The sequence below is a fragment of the Ornithodoros turicata genome, chromosome 2, assembly GCF_037126465.1.
Source record: "Ornithodoros turicata isolate Travis chromosome 2, ASM3712646v1, whole genome shotgun sequence".
Lineage (NCBI taxonomy): Eukaryota > Metazoa > Arthropoda > Arachnida > Ixodida > Argasidae > Ornithodoros > Ornithodoros turicata.
This window is the reverse complement of record NC_088202.1, coordinates 123,031,753-123,056,347: the sequence shown is the minus strand read 5'-3', so window position 1 is coordinate 123,056,347 and position 24,595 is coordinate 123,031,753. Positions and strand designations below refer to the sequence as shown.

General features: G+C 46.5%; 1 protein-coding gene across 1 annotated transcript in view; it reads left to right on the top strand.

Moving 5' to 3' along the window:
- LOC135386030 (atrial natriuretic peptide receptor 1-like) overlaps positions 1-24,595 on the top strand; it is a 378,177-nt gene that overhangs the window by 188,434 nt on the left and 165,148 nt on the right. The window contains exon 2 of the mRNA XM_064615739.1: positions 16,793-16,904. Within this exon, the coding sequence (XP_064471809.1) occupies positions 16,793-16,904 (112 nt within the window). The remainder of the gene's footprint in view (positions 1-16,792; positions 16,905-24,595) is intronic.

Sequence of the window (24,595 nt, the reverse complement as noted above, 5' to 3'; positions counted from 1 at the left end):
ACATGCTTACCAGGGCTACATTTATCTCCCAGAGGGTTGACCACCTGTACAAGGTGGGCTTGGTCCATTGTCACCATAACTACTCCCTTCATTCTTTCATTCCTCGCACAGTCAAACTTTGGAATGCTCTTCCCTCGAACATAATCCTGCTTCACGATCCACAGAAGTTCAAAGTCGCCCTCACAAGCCATCTCCTAGGCTAGTATGTGCGTAATGACTCGGTCTTGTAAATCCAGCCTTCCTCCCAGCTTTTGCCGTTATGCATACAGGTTGCAGTATAAACATGTAGTGTGTATACATTGTATACATGTGTGTATAGATAGAGATATTAATAGATGTATAGATATATAGTGTGTATACACGTATACATGTGTAGAGTTGTTAGATATGTGCACGCGTTTTTTTAATTATCTTTTTGTTGTTATTTAATTCTTTTCAGGGTGATTCACGATTATTATCTGTGTGCATTATTTCTCATATAACAGCAAGTCGCAGTTATGTCACGCCTATGTCGTGCCCCCGTTGTGTAATGACCCTTGTGGTCCCTCAACGTATAACCAAAATAAATAAATAAATAAATAAGTTGCATATGTTTTGTTCCAACATGACACAACTTTTAATTAATCATTTTCTTATTAAGTGAATAGCACAGGCGTAAGGAAATAATGAGAAACAACGCAATCAACAGCTACAAGTAATAGAGATCCAAACCCACACATCCTCCAAGACACAGACAACAGATACATGAAGGAAAATAACTGCGAAGCAATCCATCAAAACGAGAAATATTACAAATTTAATACAGTGACTAGCACAGACCTAAGGCTGAAGAACAGAGGAACACAAACAATAGCCAATGCTAATAGACAACAGACAGCGATATCGGAGCGAACCGGTTTCTCTAAGCGGCGCATTCTCCAACATGTAAACAACAGAGGAAAATAATTTATCATTTTAAACACTATAAAATCATACTCGTAATCTAATCTAATCGAACACTATACAATTTTCATTCTAACAGACAGTACAAACCTTACATTGATGAAGGTATCGAACACACAGAAAATAGACATGGTAGAACCAAACCAGCTCTGGTTTGGTTGTAGTCAAATCTCATAAGTGCTATACTACTAGCAAGTTCGTGCTCGATGTCAAAACGTTTCCTGCAGGTTCTCAGGTGTCAGCCACAGAAATTACCAACAATACCAAAAATTCTATGTCAAAACTTGCTCTGCGCATAGCTTACAACGTACAGGGCACACTTAATGAGAAAACTATTTTTCTTAAGTTTATGCATAATACCATTACAGTGTTCAGGTATTAATGCAGCCTAGGGATCACGACGTGTGGATGTTGTTCAGATGGTTCGCGAAAATAACAGTGACAGAAAAGGAATAAGAACGAGGAAGAGCGAGAAAGATAGAGACCAGAATACAGGGACTTGTTCTCTCCGGTTAATTGTTGTGGTGCGTGCAAATCGAGCTGAACAAATGAGTGCCAGTAGTGTCCCAAAACAAGTCTGAAAACTGAAACACAGACAAAAGACACGTACACACACAAGAGACGACGGACATGTCTGTGTCCGTGTCTCTTGGCAGTGTGCTCGTCACGCCATTAAGATGCACCTTGAGAAGTAATCACTCACACCACAGAGTCATAATTATCGCAGAAATTGCATTTAAAGTACGCCGCTAAATGCGACCGTGCGCAACGGTGGTGGAGAGCAGTACCAGCCTGTGATCTGCCTGTGACGTCGCGCTGACGCTACAGAATCCGCGCTCACTGATTGGTTTACAGAACTGTTGTCTGCTACTTAGCTGTCGTCTGCTACTTGGCTGTTCGGTGCTCCGAAAAAGCATTGCTCCTTGCTCGGTCACGATTCAGCCGCTCCTTCTAACTCCAGTCATCCGGGGGAACTGGCAAAAGTGGTTTACGGCGGCAGGGGTAGGGGGTGGGGGGGGGTCGAAGTAGCTTGCCGTTGTTGGCCGCACTCAAGTGGGCATCGTCACGACTATAGCCAGAAAAAGAAAAACAATGGGGTAGAAGAAATGTTACTGTGATGTTACACGTAAGGTTTGTCTGCTCAGTGTGGCGACATGTTGCACGTGCCGCAGGGTAGGACTGCGGATAATTTGGACCACCTGGGGTTCTTTTGAGGTGCGCCGGAAATCTCCGACACACGGTGCTGGAAGCAATGTTTACCTCCCCCACATTGCTACCGCCCTCGGCCGGGATCGAACCCGCGATCTTGAGCTCAGCAAGCTAGCACGTTACCGACTGAGCTAGGGGTAGAAGCCTCACTTTGAAATCATCAATTAAAGAGAGTTGATGATTGCAAAGTGAGGCATAGGCAGGATGAACGATACTGATGAGACGGAGGTGCACTGTAGATGAGAGGTGCACTAGAGTGGTCTTTCCGCGAGGCCCGTTTCTTGAAGAAAACGCATGAGGTTGGGAATTTTTCTTAGTCGTTCTGCATAAGAACCTTCGGGGAAGAGGACGTCCGTCAGTACGCCAGGCCTGGAGTTGGGAAGGAGACAGAGGGACACGGCGCTGACCCCCATTGACCAGCGAACCAGAACGCGTGCACCCTGTAACGTCATCGGTGACGTTGCATCATGCTTCTCCTCCTCGTTATGCCCGGAGTTGCGAATTAAGGGTGAACACACGGAGCTATGTTTATGGGAGCTTTTCTTTAATTTGTTCTTCTGAGATACAAATTGCACACATAAAAAAACCTTTCGTGCTGTTCGATAACTTGACACACACACACTTTCATCAGGCGTCTTAATCTGAAAATGTTTCGGATGACCTTCTGTACTTCTTTAAGTGTTAACCAACACGCTGTCCATCTTCTCGACTCTGTAATGTCACGCACTCGGACTCTCATTGTGCATAATTACTCATAATGATTCAATATAAAGTTTCGCTCTACTACACAATGGTTATGCGCTATTGCGGAACAAGCGTGCCACAGTTTACGTTCCCACAGATTGCTTTTTTTGGCACACTGTCAGACCACTAGTTTCACGTATCGGTTCCCTCCTTGCTTCTGTCTACTCCGATTAACGGGACTTCGTTAAAACTACGAATCCCTCGGACACATGTCTACATTCGTCACCAAGACACTTCGGGGCCGGGTTTCTTATTTCAGGGTCTGCCTTACGGACAAAAGAACTAAGTATTATATTCCGCCTGAAGATCGTAATTATTTACGGGTGCGGGAAGACATCATTACACTCAAGCGACTGCAAGCAAGTACATGCTGCATACTAGAATCAGGTTACGAAATTGGACATCTGATAGACAGATGCTCTCACTGCGCGAGTCATGATAATCAGACACATGGAAAGCACGTTACAGCAGCACTTCTTAGTAGTACGTCAGTTAGCACCTGTAAGATATCTTCACCTGTCAGGGAACGCTGTCATTTGGGATGATGAATGGCTAGGGCCATGTTCTGGCGTGTTCCAAGAGGACGTTCGGTTAGAGTGTGTAGTGAACCTATTACTAGGCTCGACAGGAGCCTTTTCAGCAGCAAAAGAGTCGAACGTATTAAGTCGAACGTGGGAGGATTCTATAGGGACTGCGCGGCTGTCCTGAGCAATGCGCAGCGGCGTCCATTCCACGTGTTCCAGTACAGCAAGCGCATCCCAAACGATCGATTGCACTGGACCCTGTTGTACAGAATGTTGTATAAGAGATTAAGACTGCATGTCGGAAAAGTGATCGGTCGATCACAGAAGATAATTGTGTAGCGTTAGTAGTTGTTGGATATTTCCAACGTTTCTAGAATCGTATGCACGTCTTTGGAAACAGAGGTTTTTAGCTGATTGCCTGCATTCAGAATTTCAATGCTCAAGGTAGCGATGAGCAGCCTTTGAGAAGTGCTCAGCATATTTTAATTTAGAAATTTAGAATTCATGCATCTCTCTAACCTTGTGCAGATGTACACAGCCATTACTTGAATTACATAAATTATTCGTATGCTCTAGTGTGTCGATTTTCTATTCACTTTGTCGTTTCCGAATCAGTTTTTCGAACGAAGAACGTACAACAAGTCACAATCAAAGTCGTTTAGCCGCTTATTGATTGAAATACGGTCAATTTAAACAATTGTCTTGACAGTGTGTGCTCATATCCTAATCAGTTAAGTGCACTTTCTCTGTGCATTTCACTTTCATCTTGTGACCACAGTTCAGTGAATCCGAACGAAGCAAAATACTAAGCTATATTTCTGTTAATCATAATCGAAAATGTACTTCGTGTGATAGGCAAAGTAGTATATATGTACACACGCACGTGCGTTCGTGTCGTGCCGCGCTATAATTATTTCGAAACAAATTTGTTTCTGTCTTAAATTCAACAGGAGTACTGTGAGCGTGGGTGCCCACCGCATACGCGATAGTATATGTCATATTCCTCAACAACATTTCAGCACATAATTTTTATTCCATGTGAATAGTTTTCGTCCTACGATGTTCTGAATCTACATTAATACTAATTCATCCGCAGACCGACCACTGTTGCATCGCTCATGATCATACTTGTCCCGAAACGTAAAGACACGAATTATGAGAACTGCAGCATATATGTGAGTATGTGTTAGGCAAACTTGTAAAATATTGTAACATGCAGAAGACGAAGCAGGTGCTGGAGCTCGCGCATAGATCCTCCGTAGCCTTTGAGGCAAACCTTTGTGAGGCCGACAACGGCGACCCGTTTCACCACCGCCTGCACCACCACCACCACCACACCGTTGCCCAACATTATGCACTTCCGCTATGCCTGATCGTTCACGTCGTCACCATCTTTCACCCCGTCACATGCTACGTAGCCGACGTCAGCTTCCTCCACTGTCTCTTCACCATATTGCATCACCGTCGTTGCGTCACCACTCACCGTGCCCGGGAGGGTCACGCCCCCGAAAGGGGGCAATCGACGACGTCGACCACGCTTACTCCCATTCTGTCTTCAAAGGTGCTGTCCGTACAAAAAACGCAGTTGAACTGAAGGTGCGATCGGAATAATGGGTGCCTGAAATACCTGTAACCGGAATATTTTGTTTTGAAATAGTCGGAAACATTAGAAAATGAATTTAACCGAGCAGCCGGATGCGCGCTCCCGGCTGAATTCAGGCAACAGTGCGCGGACCGATGTCACTGAAGTCGGTTATGAAGGAAAGCTGTTCCTCACAAAATGCGGTCTTCCAACTCGCAATCTGCTGCCAAACAGTCGCTGGAAACATCGGCGTTCATGCTGTCGGTGGTATCGGATTGCAACTAGCCTGGCTACGCCGTCAGCTGAGCAATTGAGAATCTCGCCGGCAGCGCCAATTACGTCACCGGAAAAGGCAAAGCGGGGAAGATCCGTTTCAACCCGAAGCTGGCAGTTGGTTTCGAATTCGGTGTTTATGGCGCTTTACGAAAAAACGCGAACGAATTTTGCGAAACTTTCTTGGTGTTTTCTTCTTGGAAGGCATCTCCAAATGGATATCACATGAACTTTGTAGTTCCAGATTCCTCGCGGACACCACCTCTAAACTATCGCCATCAAGATGTTCTGCCTCGCTACAATATAAAACTACCGGTATGTAGAAGTTGCAGCAACATTCTTAAGAATTTCTCCAGGAATCCGAATGCAATTGCCACAAGTGATCTATATCGAAATGTCGAGATCAGCACAGCTAATGTTTTCGATATTTTCTGCTTCTACGCATGCACGCAAAGTTCACCTTTCCAATCTTATCGATAAAAGTCGTGACCGAGATGTCGTACGTCCGCTCGAAGGCGATTTATCAAACATTCACTTGCACGCCTCTAACCGTGTATTCACACGAGCGTGTTTTCTGACGGCGCAGCGACTGAAGGAGCGAGAGGGGTAAATGATAAGGCGCTGAGGCTACGCCCTTTTGGAATGCCTACACAGATAGTGTTCCAATGTGCTGTCGGCTCAGATGCTGGGGAAGCTGGGGATAACGTTCGCGCTGCGTTTGAACGTTGCAGCATTAATTTTATGTGCACGGCGCTTGGTACACAATGTACGAAAGAAAGCGAACATTTGTGGCTCTTGCTTTTCTCATTGACGATAGTGAATGCTGCCACGAAAAGAAGCGGTTAAAGAAGCTATGGACGAATGAATGGGTGCTGAGGAAAGAGTACGGTCTGGAAAATAGCCTTCTACGGGAGCTACGACACGAGGACCCATTTGTCTACCGCAAGGTTTTGAGAATCGATGCGGCCACTTTTAAATACATTCTGCTCCGCATAGCAAAGCGCAGGAGGAGAGTATAGAGGCCAATATGCGGGACAGCATACTAGCCAGTGATCGTCTTTCCGTAACCCGTCTGCAACAGGTTCGTTCGAATTATGTGCGCTTCAACATGCCTCTAAATGCATAAAACGTTCGTAAATAAGAGTGAGCGGGAAAGAGCGTAGGAGAGAGTACTGTGAAAGCTGTGCGTCGTCGTTTTTTACCGTGACTCCGCAGCAGTCTGACGGTGTTGAGTGTGGTGTAAAGCAGAGACGGCTGTGGCGTAAAGGTCGCACCTTTCGAACACAGTAAAAACAGCTTCACCGCACAGTAGGTTCTGCGCCAATCATTGCCGTGAATGATAGGGCTCTCACTTCTGATTCGAGGACAGAGTGGAGCGTACACCTTTTTGTGTCAATTGTGTGTGTGTGTCTGTGGAGGTCCCTCTGCCGCACGTTCCGCTAAAGCAAGAAACCTTGTCCTCTTTCTGCAGAAGGGAGGTCTTGCTCAACGGCCCATCTAATACTTTGCTCTCCCCGACGAACTCATGCACCCTCAACGCATCTCCACCCTTCATCTTCTATCCTCCATCCGTCTTGCTCTTCTTTTCTTTTTTTTCTTTTTTTGCGGCGAGCTTTTTTGCGAGCGATGAATCGGAAACACGTAAGAATAGTGAAACCGCGGAAAAGTGACTCCCTTTATTACAACTGATCGTTCTCGTTGGTGCTTGTCAGAACACGATGTATGCACACAGTGGCCTCCCGCGAATGCACTGCATGACGTGATGATGACCCCGGGGTGCTGCCATGTAGGCTTGTGTAATGACAGCCCTAAAATATTATACCATTACATGCTTAATTTATGATGCCAGACAACTATGAATATGCGTAACCCCACAGTGGCCGGCATGGGGATAAAATTCTGCCCCCCTTTGTTTTACCTGGCGTGCGATACTGCTCACACATTTCTCGTTTTTAAACCAAACTGCTAGCGTCCTGAGCCGATACCTTTTGGTCTGGAACGCGAATGCTGAAAACTCGTTATTATTAATTAACAGCAACTGATACAACGACTGCGCCGTGAATATGGGGACCCAAAAAGTGTTTTGATGTACACATCTACCGTTGCTTCGACATCCGGGTGTCTCTTTTCCATTTCAAGAGCGATCTTTCCACACATGGCATGTTTCCTTGGTACATTTCGGTTTTGCTCATCGGCAAGCTTCCACAAGATCAGGTGTTGCTCCACCTGGTGTATTCGATCACAAATAATAGAGCTTGTAACATTGGCAACAGAGGGTGGCTTTCATTTTCGCTCCGTCCTTCTTCTGCGCGTCAGTCGTCAGATTCTGTGCCCCGCGAACAAACTATCCGTGTGGTTCTTTCTGACGGACGGAGCTGCTGAGCGCAGTGATGTTGCACAAGGCACTTTGATATCTCGCCAAAAATACAATAAAAACGTGCGCGCTTCATAGATTCTGCTGTGCGATAAGCTCCGCCCGTGACCGAACGGTTGGATGATTGCGTGATTATGCTGATACCTCCTTCTCCCCCTTCAGTCGCTGCGCAGTCAGAAAAGGCGCTCGTGTGAACACACGGTTACGGGATGCGATGTGAAGGGATGCGATGTTGTATATTCTGGTCGTGGTGGCGACGTTACGTTCACTTGTGGAAGCTCTTGTCGTCTGCCTGCTATCAGCAGCACGGGTTCCTGCCATTCGGCTCAAGTTGTACCACGAAGCGTAATCAGGAAACAGAAAACAACAGCGGAAGGAAAACGTTGGCACTTGGCAGATGGGTTTGTTGATTGTGCACCCCAATGACGTCACACATAGGTACAGGCCAATTTTATTATACTTCCGGGTCATTTAGAGATACGCGGATCTCCATGACAGGATTCCGAAGAAACCAGAGTACTACGTTGTGCATGGGCAGCAAATAGACACGGACGACTGCTATTGTCATTCTTCGTCCGTGTCTTTTTGCTGCCCATACACAATGATTCCGTACCAACTACCCCGTCTCCATACACTTGAGAGTACTACGAAAGTGACACGCTAGAGCTGTTAAAACTCTTCCTTCAGATGCGCAGTGTTTCGCTTTAGTGAGCTCTGCTTCTGTCATTGGGAGCTGTTGCAAGGAACGGATCAACTCCGTAGGATTACACTTTCAAACGCTTTACTCGCCTGTCAAGTTCCGTCGTGGTGTGCCTTCTGTCGTGAGCCTTAAACGTTGCTTCTCGGCTTATGCAAAGAAGTAGTTGCAACGCATTTCGCAGTCTCAAGAGGCTGAAGTTCCTTGCGTAAACAGAGGCAGTGTTTAAGGCACACTGCAGAAGTTATATCACGGATTTGTCATGCTAGTATTCGGTAATAATGCAACGCCTATCACAGCCTCACGAGGTGTCACACAAATGTGCACTGACTTACCTTAACTGTAAATCTACTTCGGAAAGCGGTCTACCTGGCAAACAGATCAGCGTGTATTCAAATAAGCTAGATCGTTCAAAAGAAAGGAAAAGGAAGAAAAGAAAAACACGTGGGCCCTCCGACACGAACGCCCTTTACCTCTTTTTACGCTCGAGAAGTGCGTAGTTCTGGTTTTGCCTCATTTGCATGCCAAAGTTCGACGATTCATACATCAAAGTACGAGCTCGTTTCATGATTTTTGGGAAAGAGGGTGGATTCAAATAACAGTCGCCTCGAAATCGTCTGTTTCGCATTTTCGCGAAAATTTATAATTCAGAAGTTAATTAACGAATTCTAGGTAATTTTTGTCCAATAGTTACATCCTCTTTCACATCGGACGTCCGCACGCAAAAATAGCATCAGCGCTGCTCTCACAAATTAAAAAAAAATCTAACGGATAAAAAAAAAAAACACCCGACACATAAATTTTGAACAGTGCAGATGAGCTATCGAGACACATTTTTGCACCTGTACTCACACTTACCTCCTTGGTACGTCTGTAACATACTTTTAGCGACACTTTAGCGCCTAATCCGACACACATCTTACGGATTTTCGCACAATCATCGAATGATATGTCACCAACAACTTTCGAGTCTTCGCTTGTATGTGTACGGTGAAAAGATTGCTTCGTTTTCGTAGGAAGTTCATCTTCGTCAGCGCTCATATTATTAACATTACCAGGAAATTATAGACGCTGCTACGGCTAATGCTGGGAAGGGCGAAAGAATTATTTTCTTTCTTCTTTCTCCACTGCTGAGGCTGAAATAAGCTGCGGCGCCTGGTTACCATGATCAAGTATAGAGCAGATAAGAAAAATATCAGCTCTCTAACGTCGTGCGAAAATAACACGCGTCTTTCACTCTTGCCTCCATGACGTACCCAGAAACTATGTTACGTATAGCTGTGTCTATTAAGAAGCATACACGCGATTGCTGCATGCATAAATAAGCGAGCCGCCACTATACTGCCTTTCATAGAGCAGCCATAAGCGTGACAGCGCTGTGGGATCTTCTTGTCGACGCATTACGCGTTGCGGTAAGTGTTGATAACAAGAGTGATAAACAAAGCGTTCGTTGTGTTTTCATTGTTATGGAAGCGAAGCGTGTGTGCATGTTCCTCGAGGAGAAAGAGGTTTGGAAAATTAGGTCAGCATGTATAACAAGGTTGGATGCTACTGCATCGAACTGTTGTTATCGTTCTATTGTTGCACGTTGTTATGGGCACAGTACGTACAGGAGATGGCGAATTTCTTCTTGTTCGAACTGGTTCGCTGTCCGCCTCCTGATGAATCTCCGCTCTAGGGCATGCCAGTTTCCCCACTTTGCATATCACGAATTTAAACTCATATCGGCCCCCAACAACAAGAAAACGTACAATTACGAGGTGGACAGTAAAGAGATGACATTACTCTTGAAAAAGGTAAACGCTGGTGCCATCCGTGTTTGTGGAATACGAGCGGTGCGTTCAGACCGCGCCCGCCATCTACGCCTTACGTGGATTGGAAACCAAAGTGCGAAGTTTGAGTGTCGGGAGTTGGCTGTTCACTTTGAAAATGCTTACCCTGAAAGTGTGCCTTCTAAATTATGCGTCGCTCTGCTCGCCGTGTCCGACTTTCTCGGTGACATCCAGATGAACCCCTACTAATTCCGTGGAAATGGAAATCATTTGGAACATATATTTTTCACCGCTTGATATGAACATACTACCTTCATAAACTGTCATGCAAAATATTTCATTTGAAAAGCGCGAATTTCCTGAGAAAATTAGTTTGCACGAGTGGCGCTCCGCGGCGACAGTCTCCCCCAAGCAGAGTCTGGCGTGTGGTGACGTCAGGCGGCCGAGCACTCCATTGGCTGCCGGAAGCGTACGCTCCCCGCCAGAATCGTCTGCTAGCTCCTGAATCGTGCCGACTTACCGACTGAGACGCTGTTGCTATTTATTTGCGTTTGACACTCACTTGATTTGTCTCGTACGTTTTGTATAAAACAGTAAGAATCTGTCCACTCACGCAGCAACCCAATAAAAGAATATCAATAATAATGAGAAAATGCCTAAGCAGCACAAAGGACCGGGGCGAAGCTGGTCCCCAGCATCGGGAAAGAATTCTACAAAGTCGGGGGCACGCCACCAGCCGATACCGGTCCCTCCTACGAACCTCGTGTGAAGAAGCGTAACAGCAAAAAGCTTGTCTATGCAGACTTCACTAGTCGCCAGTTATTCCCTCATGTAACGCCTTGAGCTGTACCAGACGAGCGGAAGAAGATGTAGGCCCGGCACGCTTATCAGTGATCACACGATGTCCATCGAGCGCCATTAAAGTCGCAAGGGACAGATGGGGATCGCTTACAAGAAACCGCACGAAACAGTAACCCGTTATAACACAAACTTGATCCAGCACTTACATGTCTTTCAAAGCGTACCATTGATCACCAACACACACGCCGTAATCAACAAAGCTTAAACTCATGGGGCACGTATCGGCAATGTCGAACCAACAGATGATGTCGCTACTGCTTCAGTCACGAATGCCTACATGTAAGACACGTTGTAAATTGAAATATGATATGCAACCGATAAAAGTACATGTTGCCGAACAGATGAAGTTGAAGAAATTGCCACCTCTTACGAACAAAGACAGAGATGATGTCGCTACTGCTTCAGTCACGAATTCTGTCGTCATGTTTCAATCTGTGCCGAATTCAATCGCAATTTTTTTCCAGTTACAACAGGTGTGCAGTAGACTGTTTACAAGCAAAGGATAGCCGTACACAAAAGTACAAGTGAAAATATATTTATTAAAGTCATCAGTGTCAGGGATTATGTTATAAATTCCACGGTATAAGGATTAATTTCCACGGTATAAGGATTAAATACGACGGGAAAACCTGTAGTTAGTTCTCTACAAAAGTAACTTATAACTGTAATTAGTTACCAATTGTGGTTGTACTGTTGGTTTGGTATAACTGTAACTACAGGTTTTCCGGAGAAGTAGCCGACAAGACTATGTATTTCGACAAAAAAAAATTGTGCGTTAGATTTCGAGACTTCGGTCCGGGGTCGTTTGCCGCCCCCGATCGGAGGGGAAGAGAAGTGTTCAACCATACAGGTTTGATTGCTAGGCCTCTTTCCATCTCCCTGGTGATGTTCGTGCGAGCTGCGCGTGCGGTATTCCGCCAAACGAACCCCGCGTATTCCGCCGCAAAGTAGATGAGATAAGGTGTTCATTATTATCAGCATCGAGAAGCCGATTAGTGTTAACTCGTGCTCTTTAAAACCGAAACTTTTGGTAAGACTCCAATTTTGCGCAAAGACCGCATTAACCGCACTGCGAACATTTTCTGACCACACCGGTGTTTGGCATAACCACATCAGTAGGATGTGGTTATGCCAAAATGCTGTCATTGGCGTCCACTCTTGTTGATGCGACATACATTCCTTGCCAAGTTCTTTCGAAGATTCATTATTCTGTGTGTAAATTATTTTTGTTTTGCTGTTACTGTTCGGGGATTTGAGACATCTGAGAAGGCTTCTTTCCGGAGGTTGGAGGTTGCGCAGGTTGCGGTCGGAGGTTGCAGGTTGCGCAGTCGCAACGACAGCACATAGATCATGACTATGGCCTGGGGTGATTCACCGTTGGAAAGCAGTACACTACCCCATTACACGCGAAGCATGAGATGTGAGATACAAGAGAGATGTGCAAGTACAACACTTGAACTCTCCTCCACTGGCTGCGCAGCGCTACGTCACACAAAAGGAAGGTGAAGAAAGAAACGGATGGAAGAAGCCCCAATGGTCATTGAGATGCAGGAGAGGACTCTACAGCGTCTGGAGCAAACCGGAAGGAACTCCAAGAACATCAGAAGACATCGACGGTGTTGCACGTGGCTCTGACATGGGCCAATAATTGCAGCCAGGTTGTACGTCTGTCGGCTAGCACCGCTCAGCTGAGCACAGAGTTGCCGCCTCTCCGTCTCGTAGAGCATACATTCTATTAGGACGTGCTCAATGTTCGCTACGACGCCACATTCGGAGAATAGGCTGCTGTCACAGTATCCGATCCGGTGCGCAGTCGCAGAAATTCATTTAGCATCATGAAAGCAGAATTTCCTTCAGTCTGAGGAAGGGGGGCACCGTCGAAGACGCAAGACACACAAGGAACCAACACGGAGGGACTCAAAAGGGACTTTTGCGATGTTTTTGAGTCCCTCTGGGTTTGGTTTCCTATGTGTCTGTATTCCCGGTGCTCCCATCCTCGGACTCAAGGACATGCTGCTTTCATCACGATAACACCAGCTCACTTGTCTCCTGCTGCTTTGTTCTTCGTTTAACAGCCGTGCCGCCATTTGTCGAGGGTGGGTTGCGCAAAACTGGCTGTAGGAAGGGGCTTGACGCAAACCTAAATAGCGTTTGAATCAAGACGAGCACGATGACGCAATACCGAAGCCAATTCCATACGGCAGGCAGTTAAGTGAAACGTGTTTTGCACTAGACTGGAAATAATGAACCAAATGATGACAAGTCACCATAGTAGGAAACTTAAACTCATGCGCCCGAACTTTACTGCACCTTTATATGGTGAGCCTGCGAACCATAACCTTGCGAATGGTGGTGCTGGTGAAAGGACACGCCGTTGTCGGCCTGACATAGGTGGGCAACGTCACGACTGACGCCCTGGGGGAATGTGCGTCCAGGGTCAACTTCTAAGGGAACTGTGCCGACACATGTCCGAAAGTGTCTGAGGGAAACCCAGGAAAAACCCCAGACACCACAGTCGGCATCTGGATTCGAACCCGGGCACCTCCCAGTCTCGACGTGACATGGCCAGCACGCTGACCACTGAGCCACGTGAGCTGTGCACGCCCTTGTATATCATAGATATGGCTTCTAATGGAATTTACGCACAATAGCTAGGATCGTATATCTTGGCCTACCACTAGGCGCCTTCGTATTCCATACGTAATTATAGGAGTTTTTTTTTTTTCCTTCCTGGGGTGGGTCGGAGCAAATTTCTATACATAGTACATGAAATGCACATGTTAATGTAACAGTATTAAAGAATGTGCACGTGCATTCGTTGTATATTTGAAACACAACGTGCGAATATAAATTGTGAGATGTAAATGCAAAAGCCAATGTCCAACAGTGAGACATTGACGATATAGTGCTTCGAGGTGTGAATCGAGCGACACGAACCCAAATCACCCCGGGCTTCTAATCCTTGAGAGCAATTTAAATGTGCTCCTCCGAGGACATCGACGTGCTCACAAACAAAGCTCTGCTGACGAGGCAACATTATCAAGGAAGCGAGGAGATTAGCATGCTTCAGACACCGTGTAATTAGCGACAGACGGCCACTCTGTACTAAAATGAACGGACACAAAGTCAAACATGCAAACATAAGTTCCTTGGTCATTAATGCGTTGTTCTGCTATTTGCTGCTCCTGAACTTTGCGCAAAACATCACATAAAGAAAATAGGACAATGACGCAAGACGAAAGCTTCAGGCACGTCCTGCGTTCAGAGCCAGCGTTCAGAGCCAATTAGTCAAGAAGCAAGGAACAAAAGAAAACTTCCTTAAATTGCTCCTACAGAATAAATATTGCGTCTTGAAAATCTTCCGGAATTGGTGTCATTGCAATCCACATGTCTAACACCGTATTCTTCCAAATTTTATGGTTTCTCTGTGTAAAGCGGAAAGGTCATAAAAATAATTCGGTTATAGTTTTGAGAAGTATTACGTCATTGGTGCGCAAAATGCAGTGCGTGTGGGAACATTGCGCGCCGGACGTCGATATATCTGTCTCCTCATCACAGCTGCTGGCGGACTTCCTACGTTGAGTGAAGAGCGAAGAGGGTCTCGCTCTTGCTATAGGCTGGAGAACGCCAGCCCTCGATGACGTCGCCTACACCTGAAGAATCAGACTTTTTTGTTTTCGTGTTAGCACCGCGAAGCAGTTGTGGCTACGAGCGGCGTACACACGTGGACAGATATGGAGAGATGACAGTAGGAAAGAGTGGGGGACAGGGGCGTTAGTATGCGTCCTGGGCCGACTTCAGGGGGAACTGCGCCGACATTCTTGTGGAAACTCTTCGGACAACCCATGGAAAACCTGAGACAGCACAGCCGGTGCCGGGATTCGAACCCCTATCACCTCCCAGTCTCGGAGAACACTATCTAAAATTTATTCTTTATCGGAGACTCTATGGTGATGTTGATGTATTATACGAAATAGAATAACTACCGATCGTGCCGATTTTCTTACGCGTTACTAAAGTGCGTTTCTTATGCATAATGTTTCTGTTTGTTTTTATCGGTTACAGATATTTCTAAAAAATGCTGTGAGAGCAACGCTAATTCCGTTTTTGCAGCGAAACCAGAATTACGCACTTCTCGAGCGCAGGAAGAGACATCACTTTGGCTTATCTGGGCACGAAGGCATTCTATCTGTCCAACACATCAGCGTTTACTCCAATCATATCGATCGCTTTGAAACATTAGCCCTCTGACGCGAACGCCCTTTCCCTCTTTTTGCGCTCGAGAAGTGCGTAGTTCTGATTGATTGATTGATTTGAACTAACATGTCCTTTCTTATTTTACCAAACTGCTAGAGGTTTCACTTGATTTGCGAGTTGAGGTACCAAAGTTTGGTGATTTATGTATCAAAGTACGTGCTAGTTTCAGGATTTTTGAGAAAGAGGGCGCATTCAAATAATGGTCGCCTCCAATTCTGTTGTCTCGAATTGATGAATATTAGGTAATTTGTCGTCCAGTTGTTACATGGCATAATTTTTCCAAAACATCTGTAATGGAATAAAAAAAAGCACCAAGTATTGTCAATTTGATACCTCTTTCGACTCTCTTTACGTTAGACGGCGTAAACAAAAGTGACCACAGTTTTCTATCGACAAGTGAAATGGCGTTATTTCCTCACTTTTCGTCACCACTTGTGCCTCATATAGCTCATCACCGACGTCCCTTACTGACAGCAAAAGTTCGCCAGCGGAAGCGATGTAATGTATACAAATGCGTTGCGGAAGTGAATCCCAATGTTCCTCCTCTCATGCTAAGCCCAACAGTGCCTTCGTAATCGCTTCCAGTGCTATAGGTTCCTTTTTCATTCCTGACTCCAAGGTCAAAGGCAACCAAGTGTCAACTCAAACTTGAACAGGCATTCGTGGTTTGCTAGCCTCAGTCCTAACGGATGTCCCAGTGAGACGTTGAAATTGCAGAATTTTTTTATATTGGATTCAAGTTGGCAAAGTTGCACCACAACGCATGCAACTACTGAAAAACACAGCTTACACTTCACGAGTTCTCCCTTTTGTCTCGCAATGTGTATGCACATTTGGAACTAATATTCTACGCAAAGAGGGACACTTTAATGCCAAGCACGTACCGACGGACAACGCAACATATTCCGGATTATCAGGACACGTTCAGTGCATCGTGCAAACGCATTATTTCCAGTTGATTCTGGGTCGTTGGGCATTAATTGGCTTAGCAGACAGCCTGCACGAAGCATAGTGATATTGCAAGGAATTCCGTCCATTGCTATTATTAATATTTCATTTAATTCTCGGAACAACCGACATGTGACGCGCGATATTCCTGCTGGCGGATACTTTCCTTGCGACTTCTCACATTGTAAATCATATCTGAGTACGAAATTGCTCTTAAGGGCCACACGTTTGGTTCACTTCAAGCCTACCGCATCATCTCTGGAAAGTGACGTATCGGCAAAAAGAAACAAATAGTGCTCACTTTGTTTCAATTTGCCATGTTGCTGTTTTGGGAGTATTTTTGGGCGCACTCCGAATTCAGAGACAGATATCAACCAGCACTGAGAGGTGCGGTATGGTGTGCGACCGACGTCTCAAGGCTTCTAGAGGCCATCTAGGGCACAGGCAGTACCAAGCTTTCCGAGTGCCCGTGGAAATATCTCGAACACTTCTGAATACCTTGAATGTTCTAAAAATTTAGCACACTTTCGAGTTCTGCTGCGCATAACATATTCATCCGTTCACATGTAAAGTGATAAATAACAATATGACTTTTTTTTTTCTTTTCAGTTGTCGTCATCTGCGCATCTCCAGACACAGTACGTGAAATCATGCTCACTGCTGCTAAGCGGGGAATGGACAATGGGGACTTCGTGTTTTTTTCTGTGGAGCTATTTACAACGTAAGTGCTTTAAACGCTCTCATGTTGTATTTCGCCGGGACGTAAGCTCGGACGAATGCACGTTCCTGCGTTACACGCTATGCAAGCAGGTCAGCTGTCTGCGCAGCTTTACCGTTTCTCTCTCTCCCCTATTGTCCGTGGAGCGACCTCTGTGGTCTCTTCAGTGAACCCAAGCGGGTTACCATGCTGGTCTAGGAATACCACCTTATTGCTGCATTATGATTGGACAGGCCATTCGTCACGTGATTTCACCAAGCTTTACCCAGCATTGCACAGCGACAAACTGTCGTAGAGCGCCCCATGTTACTCTGGTCGCTTCAATCCAACGTGGGTCCCGTTCACTGGGGGTTCCCTTCGCTCCTCGTTCGTTCCTACACTGATCTCACAGTGGCATACTACACTGCGCTGCACGAAAGCTACTAGTGGAATTTCCCATTAGTGGTACCCAGTGCCGGTAGATAGTTTAGAGAACTATTCGGAACATGTTTTCACGCCTGAGTTACTTAAGCATAATTAAGGCAAATCTGCCCTTTTAGCATAGCCACAGACGCATCAGTGTCCATCACATTGCCAAGATGTTTTTTTTTTTTTTTTTCTGAACCGCGGCAGAGGAGAGTTTTAATGAGCCGACCGTTCTTGCTGGAACGAAACGACCGACTCCACCCATACGAAACGTAACGAATAAGCGAGCTCAAGTGAGTTTTTTGAACCGTTTGAATTGTTCCTTCCGTAACCTTTTTGCCAAACTCATAGCGTCCTCGATAAACTGCACCAGTGCGCCCCGGTGCGACCTGGTGCGGCTTGCCATCCTCGATAAACTGCACTGGTGCGCACTGAACGTCCTCGATTAAAGGAGCGCACCCGTTCAGTGCAGCACTGAGTTGCCCTGAACTCGCACCGAGAAAATCGGCCGAGCGCCAGAGTGCAATCCCAAGAAGCATCGCGATTGCCGGAAGCACGGAGGAAGGCGGAAGCGGCAAGTAGCCAGGTGTAGCCGGGAAAGTAGCAGCAGACAGTCATCAGTCATCGTCAGCATGGCATTCGATCGGTGCCGCTCGCTACGGGTCGCGCAGCCTACGAGCCACAACGAGCACAGATCTCTAGGTAGCGCACGCTAGTGTCCATCAGATCCACCAGTGCAGTGCAGTTTCATGTTCGATAATGCCTCCGCCCAGGGCACCGCCAGTGTAGAGCGCCACGCACCACTGTGGTTTCGGGGCAATCCCGGAGCAAGTTTATCGAGGACGCTATCAGTTACTATGTCAGCTATCTCTGGCAGCAGCTTCTCCTTTTCGTCGTACTTCTTCTCCGTGCCTGATCTACGAGTAAAGGGTAAATTACCATTCATCCACCCATGACGTGCCACAACAACCTACGTTGTCGAGGTGAACAGAAACAAATTTTGACAGATTTAATGTGACGTAATGTACACAATTCTGACTTCACACGTATGCATTGTGTCATATAACTTACACCTTCTCACGATTAAAATACGACGGCGTGATGATTTAAGGCGCGTATGTGACGTACGACTCAGAGCGAGTTGGCCGTTCGAACGAAATCACAATTCCTACGTCTCGCTCACCCATTCTTAAAGCGCATGCGCGTCGCTCGAGTCGGTCGTTTCGTACGGATGAAATGGAGGACCTGAAACTCTGTAATGACCAATTTCCGTACAGACTGTCGTGTCCACGTAGAATTAACGTATCAGAGAGATACCTAATGTTGTCATGACGCAAAATACATTCGGTTGTAGCTTAAAAATAAAGTTGTTGTTGTCGTTGCTGTTGCAGTTATTTACAACATCTGTTTTAGGCGCTATTGTTCAATGTAACCTGCACTGGCAAATTGAAACAAGAACCTCGGGTTCAAAGTCGCCGATATTTCGAACAGACGCTGTCTGTGTTTGAAATATCGGCGGCTCCTGACCTGACGCTTTTGCTTCAGTCTGTACCAGCAAAGCCGGCTGCCATTCGTTTCTCTAACCTATCTCCAGTGTTGCGTGCCGTCTACCTCACATTTTCACATTGAGCCTATATCTGTGTTTCTCCTGACGACAGCGGTACGCACAACACCACCTGCTTTTGCGCCTTGTACACTACATATGCTAGCTGAGTTATGCCATTTTAAGGCGCATATGTGCGTGTAAATAATGTTCTCCAAACAGCAGGCAAGGAGGCGAAAAATTAATGTCAGTAACGCGCCTGAGATGGTGAGAGAGATGTAGAAAAGAAAACAAAATGGGGGGGGGGGAGGCGGCCATTCCGGTGCAGACAGCTGCTCCAGAACACTCGTTAACGCTGATGTAGATCATTGACAAAACCGCTTGCCTTGGTGGCTACTGTTTTCACGTCATGGGACCACGTCACGCCTCTGTCTAGGTACTTACAGTGAGTCATAAAGTTAACTTGTGTCCAACTAACGAATAGGGGATACTTTTGAAACGAAAGTCGGGTGAATGACGTGGCAACGGCCTTAATAGAGGAAACCGATAAGCCTCGGTCGGCAAGGTACCTTACAATAGAATGTGCAATACCCCAAACGCACTGACGCTGGATCCACATCGCGCACAATCATGATTAGGCGGCGATCGTGATCGCCGTCTGGTGCGGACAAAGCGAGTCTCGGCGACCGAAGTCAACAACGGAGACACTTGTCCCCCATTCGCGAACGTGATTATGTACTTCAAGGAGCGTTGGCGCAGGCGCAGTGGCTCCCTTTCTCCCTCGCCTACTCGGCCTTCCGGTTCAGGGCTGGCAAGATGGCGGCGGTCCACACGAAGAAAGCAACATGGACAAACACCGAATAAACTGAAATAACATCTCGTTTGATGTGAATTTCATTCAAGCAGACATCCTGAACCAACGTTTCCTTTTCATTTGAAACTTCAGTGGGTATTGCGCGAAGCTCTCGTCAGACGGCTTCAAATGAGAACCTGGATCGCGAACATGAACTGCGGAAGGCGCAGGCGTGTCCAGCGGCATTGCGGCGAGGATTGCACGCCGATCCAGATTGTGTGCGACAGTGCGTTTGGGGTATAAGGCGTATTGTAACCGGCGTTGGACTGTGAGCGCCCGGAATCTAGTGACAAAGAGAGGAATGGGAGCCGCTGAACAAATGGGGCAGAATGCCCCCTCAACGTGTTCCAAATCCGGAACATAGGTCCCTATGTGGGTGCGCGGGTAGCTTCGCTTCTGCATACGTACCCTGGATCATTTGATAATTAGTCATTGTCGTTTATTAGTAAATATTCATAGTAGTAGTAAGTAGTTGTTGCTTCGGTAATGGGCGAACGGTGCAGCGACATTTTCGATGGGCGTCTTCCAAAAGTGAATTTTTCAACACCGTTAGACGCGTTTGCCCAACTAATGGCTCCTCCTCCACTACTTGCGCGATGTTAATTATGGAGGAAAGAAGGTGAAGCCTATTCTCAAAAGCTGCGCAGTGAATTGCAGCCATTCTTTGCCAGTAGTCTATTATGTGCCGCTACGCTTCGTCCACGTTCTAAGTAATTCTCATCCATTCAGGTAGCTGTGCTTGAAAGCGTGCCTGTAGGACGACATAAAGCAACCCTTATCCTCTTCCTGCGGCACAATAAGGGATTGACAATGAGGGACGTGCGACAGAATAAGGGATTGACATCTGGCTATCTTCTGAATTTTGTAAAGGGTTTAGCAGACGCTTGTCATCGTTTGCGAGGAGTTACCGTTGTACAGAGAACTCTAATAATAACTAGAAACCAAGCCACCGAAGGGGGGCATCTCAACATGTGAGCCGCCATGATCGATACGCTAGGCCAAGCGTGTTACGAACGTCGGCTACTACGAGTTCCGCGGGCCGTTTATTCACGTCGCAGCACAAGGTTTCAACCGTACGATACTCATTCCCTAAGGAGTCCAAGCGCACAGGTGATGACAGGCAAAACAAACGCACTTCGCACACGGCACGGCACACGGAGCCCAGCGGAAGCGGAAGCGACTTGCATTGGATTGGATACCATTGTGCCGAACGCAGCTGGTCTTCACACGTGGAAAGGCTGTGATCGAATCCGGCCGAATCCAGAATATCGATCATGGCGCCTCCCGGACTTCGACATTGGGAGAGGGCCTCACACCGGTACAACTCCTTTGCTCTCCCCAATCAATCTCTCTCCCAGCTTTTCTTCTAGCCTCTCTCCTTATGATTTCTATGTCGTTGTACTATGCCATTGTACTCTGTACTCTGTACATTGTGCATACATACATACATACATATATACATATGTACATTGTACTATGCCATTGTGTTGTACATGCCATTTTCACCGCTTCCGGCTTGTTGTCAAAACGACGTTCGGTTTCACAGCAAACACGCTCTGCGCCAACCACTGCGCCGTTTGATACAGTTATCGCTTCTAATTTAAGGAAAGAGAGGGTCGTCTTCGCCTATTTGTGGGAATTCAAATTGCCACAAAAAGGCGTACGCTTCCCGTTTTCACGAATCAGGAAAGCGAAAGATTTAATTCTGCGTGGCGGCTGATTCCTTCCTTCAGAGCGTCCTTAGTGGCGGAAGGACCGGAAGTATTCATGGCACCGGAAGTCGTGGCGGGGGCTTGTTTATGTTTACCTGAGAATGTCATGTCTAGCTGTCTATTCCTACACTCTTAAAATGAACTTCACCGCATAGCATGCTCCTAGCCAACCATCAACCCGAATGATATCGCTATGTGCCCTGATTTGTTCAAAATGGTAGGCGTACGCCTTTTTTGTGACACTTATGCTGTTCATAATTGTCACAAAAATGGCGTACGCCCCCAGTTTTCAGCAAACCATGGCAGATAACGATATCATTCGAGATGATAGTTGGCTAGGAGCGTGCTATGCGGTGAAGTTCATTTTTAAGAGTGTACCTCTAGTTCTACTTCTACTCGTACCTTCTACCCATTCTAGAATTTCTATTTACAAGATGGTTATTTCAGAGGTATATTAAATTGGGCTAGTTGATGCATTTAGCTCAGAAAATATAAATAAAAGTTGCGCTTGCAAAAGAAGTCCTACTGTCCTTGTCTGGTAAGCGCTATCTTTCTTTAGTCATCCCACGTCACAGCTTCCCAGGCGCGTGTCTGGCGACCATCTTAGAGACGAAAAAACATATATGGAGCCTGGCTGCGGGACGTCCGTGGGGATGTGTACGCCATGCGCGATCGGTTTGTGTTCTCTCAGTGTTTCGTGAGCAATGAATCCACTGACCTGCATCGGCAAGAATAACCGCGTTCTGGTCATTGTGGTCGCTGAGTGGGATATTCTAGAGTCTACAGGCTCGAAGGACCGGTTAATACCATCATACTGTGTTTCCAGCACTATCTGTGAGGACAGTGGAGATATGGTCACTTCAGCATCACGTCCTGCAGTGCATTAGCTCAAACAATCGTAAGATGACGTCTCCAGACTTTCTCCCCGAATGGTCGTGAAGAGGAAATTTGGGTCTTTCGAATGTGTCAACCAACCAATGTGTCAACGCGTCCAAGGTTTCAGCATGTTGGTCACAGCGGAGACAAGGGACAATTGAGATAAATTTCCTGCTGCTGGAACAGTCACGAGAGATGCGCAGCGATGCCTGGTGGGGGGAACGTTGAATGTTTGAACAATGACAAAGTCATTTTGTATTACCAAGTTCACTTCTGCCTTTACGATGACCAAACGGACCAATATGCGCGACGATTTCCACACAACTAATTCCGTGCCGTGCCGTGCGTCTAATCGTGACAGTGAACAGATTTGTAAAAGTCGTATTCAGAGTATGCGTGTCAGTCTTAGATTCTGGGCGTCTTCAAATTCTTGGACGAATGTTGAACGTAGTGAGGTACGGCGCAACGCTCGAAACCGGAATGATTTCCTCTACGAAATAAATATTTGAGGGCCAATGTACCACAGGCACCGTAATGCACCCTGGGTGGTGATTCGAGCAGCATCTACTGGCCGTACTAAGCCAGTGCTGACAGTGGTGAGGAACGTTGACGAGTGATTGCACAAAGTGAGCTCTAACCAAAGCTATAGCTATCGAAAGTGGTCTACCACTGAACAGTTATGGAGGAGTCTATAAGGAGTCCACGCGGTCCAAATTTGAAGAGGGTAATAATTTATGTGCAAGACGACAAAGGAAACGACGAGGATGTAACGTGGTGACGGAAGACTGGACTTCAAGCATAATCCTGGAATGTTGCAAACGTAGAGTCGAGTTCGTTCCAGAGTTGAGGAAATGTGAGCTTCTCCAGAGATAGTGGGGAACTCAACTCCGTTGCGGAATGAACTATCTGCTCTGCAGTGGTGCCTAAGTAGACACTTCCAGGTTTGGAATGCGCATTTCTCCCATGTCCATTAGGTAACCGCGTTTGTATGCCACGTTTCGTCGAGCACGCCCACGGTTTTAAATGCGATAGCATTTCTGTAACGCACTTTTGGGGGCTCGGTGTCCGCGTCGCGTCTCACTGCTTGTCCAGTAGGGATATTTAGAAGGATTGGAAGGGATTTAGCAGGTTGGAAGGTTTTTACGATAACGATTCCGAAAACACGACAAGCCAAGGAATTGATTCGTTTGAAGTGGCTGACATCACGATGCTGATCTTGGATTTCACAGCTTCCTTTATGGTGTAGTTTTCGGGACGCGCTTCCGATGTGCTAAAACTCCCCAATGTGCGCTTCTTTTCGATAACGTAATAGCGCCACGAAGCAACTGTGGCTATGAGCGGAGTACAGACATGGACAGGGGGAGAGAGGACATCAAGAAGGAGTGGGGGACAGACGGGGTAGGTGTGCGTGTTGGGCCGAGTTAAGGGGGAACTGCGCCGACATTCATCTGGAAAGTGTGCCGGAAAACCTAGGGATAACCTTTGCATCAATCTCAATGATATGCTTCCTTCCTCAAATATATACTTCTAAAACAGAACTTCACCTCATAAGATGTGCCCACCCAAACATCATCCCAGATGACATCGTAAAAGCAGGAGGCGTACGGCCTTTTCTGACACTCATGCAGTTGTGGTAATTGTCAAAAAAAAAAAAAAAAAGGAAGGCGTGCTCCTCGCGCTTTCTACAAAGCACGAGTGATAGTGGAATCACTCTGTGCAAGGATTGGTCTTAAGCGTATTATGTGGGCAAGTGCTGCTTTAAAGGAACACAGAGGTGACACCCAAAATTTCTTTCGTTTTTCGGTGCAGGGAGTTCTCCAACGAATAAACTGAGTTCCTGCGAAAGAACCATGAGCGTAGGTGACCTACAGAGCGAGCGCGGGGGCTCAGCTCCGCACACCTTTGAAAAAATATTTTCCTCGTGAAAAGATGACTTCGTGACGTATGCTACTCCCCTCACGTGACCGGTGACGTACAGTGGCACAGCTCAAGCATGTATAAGCGGCGCGTGAGCTGCGAAGAAAAAAGAAACAAACAAGATACGGGGTCTTCACCATGTCACGAGAGCATCGCGTCGGCCGTCCGCGGCATGCTTTCACCGACTGTTTTTTGTGAATTCGATTGCACAGCCATAACGCACCGCAGAGCGAAAATATTTTGCATGGTGAGTCCCGGTGGACAGCTCGACAGACGAGGCAGGATTTCGAGCGATGTTAAATGTCATCTCCATTGCTCCTTTAAAGGATGGAATGCGCCTTGAATATATTTCCTTTTTACCGTATGATGAGAACTTGTTTCATCCAGG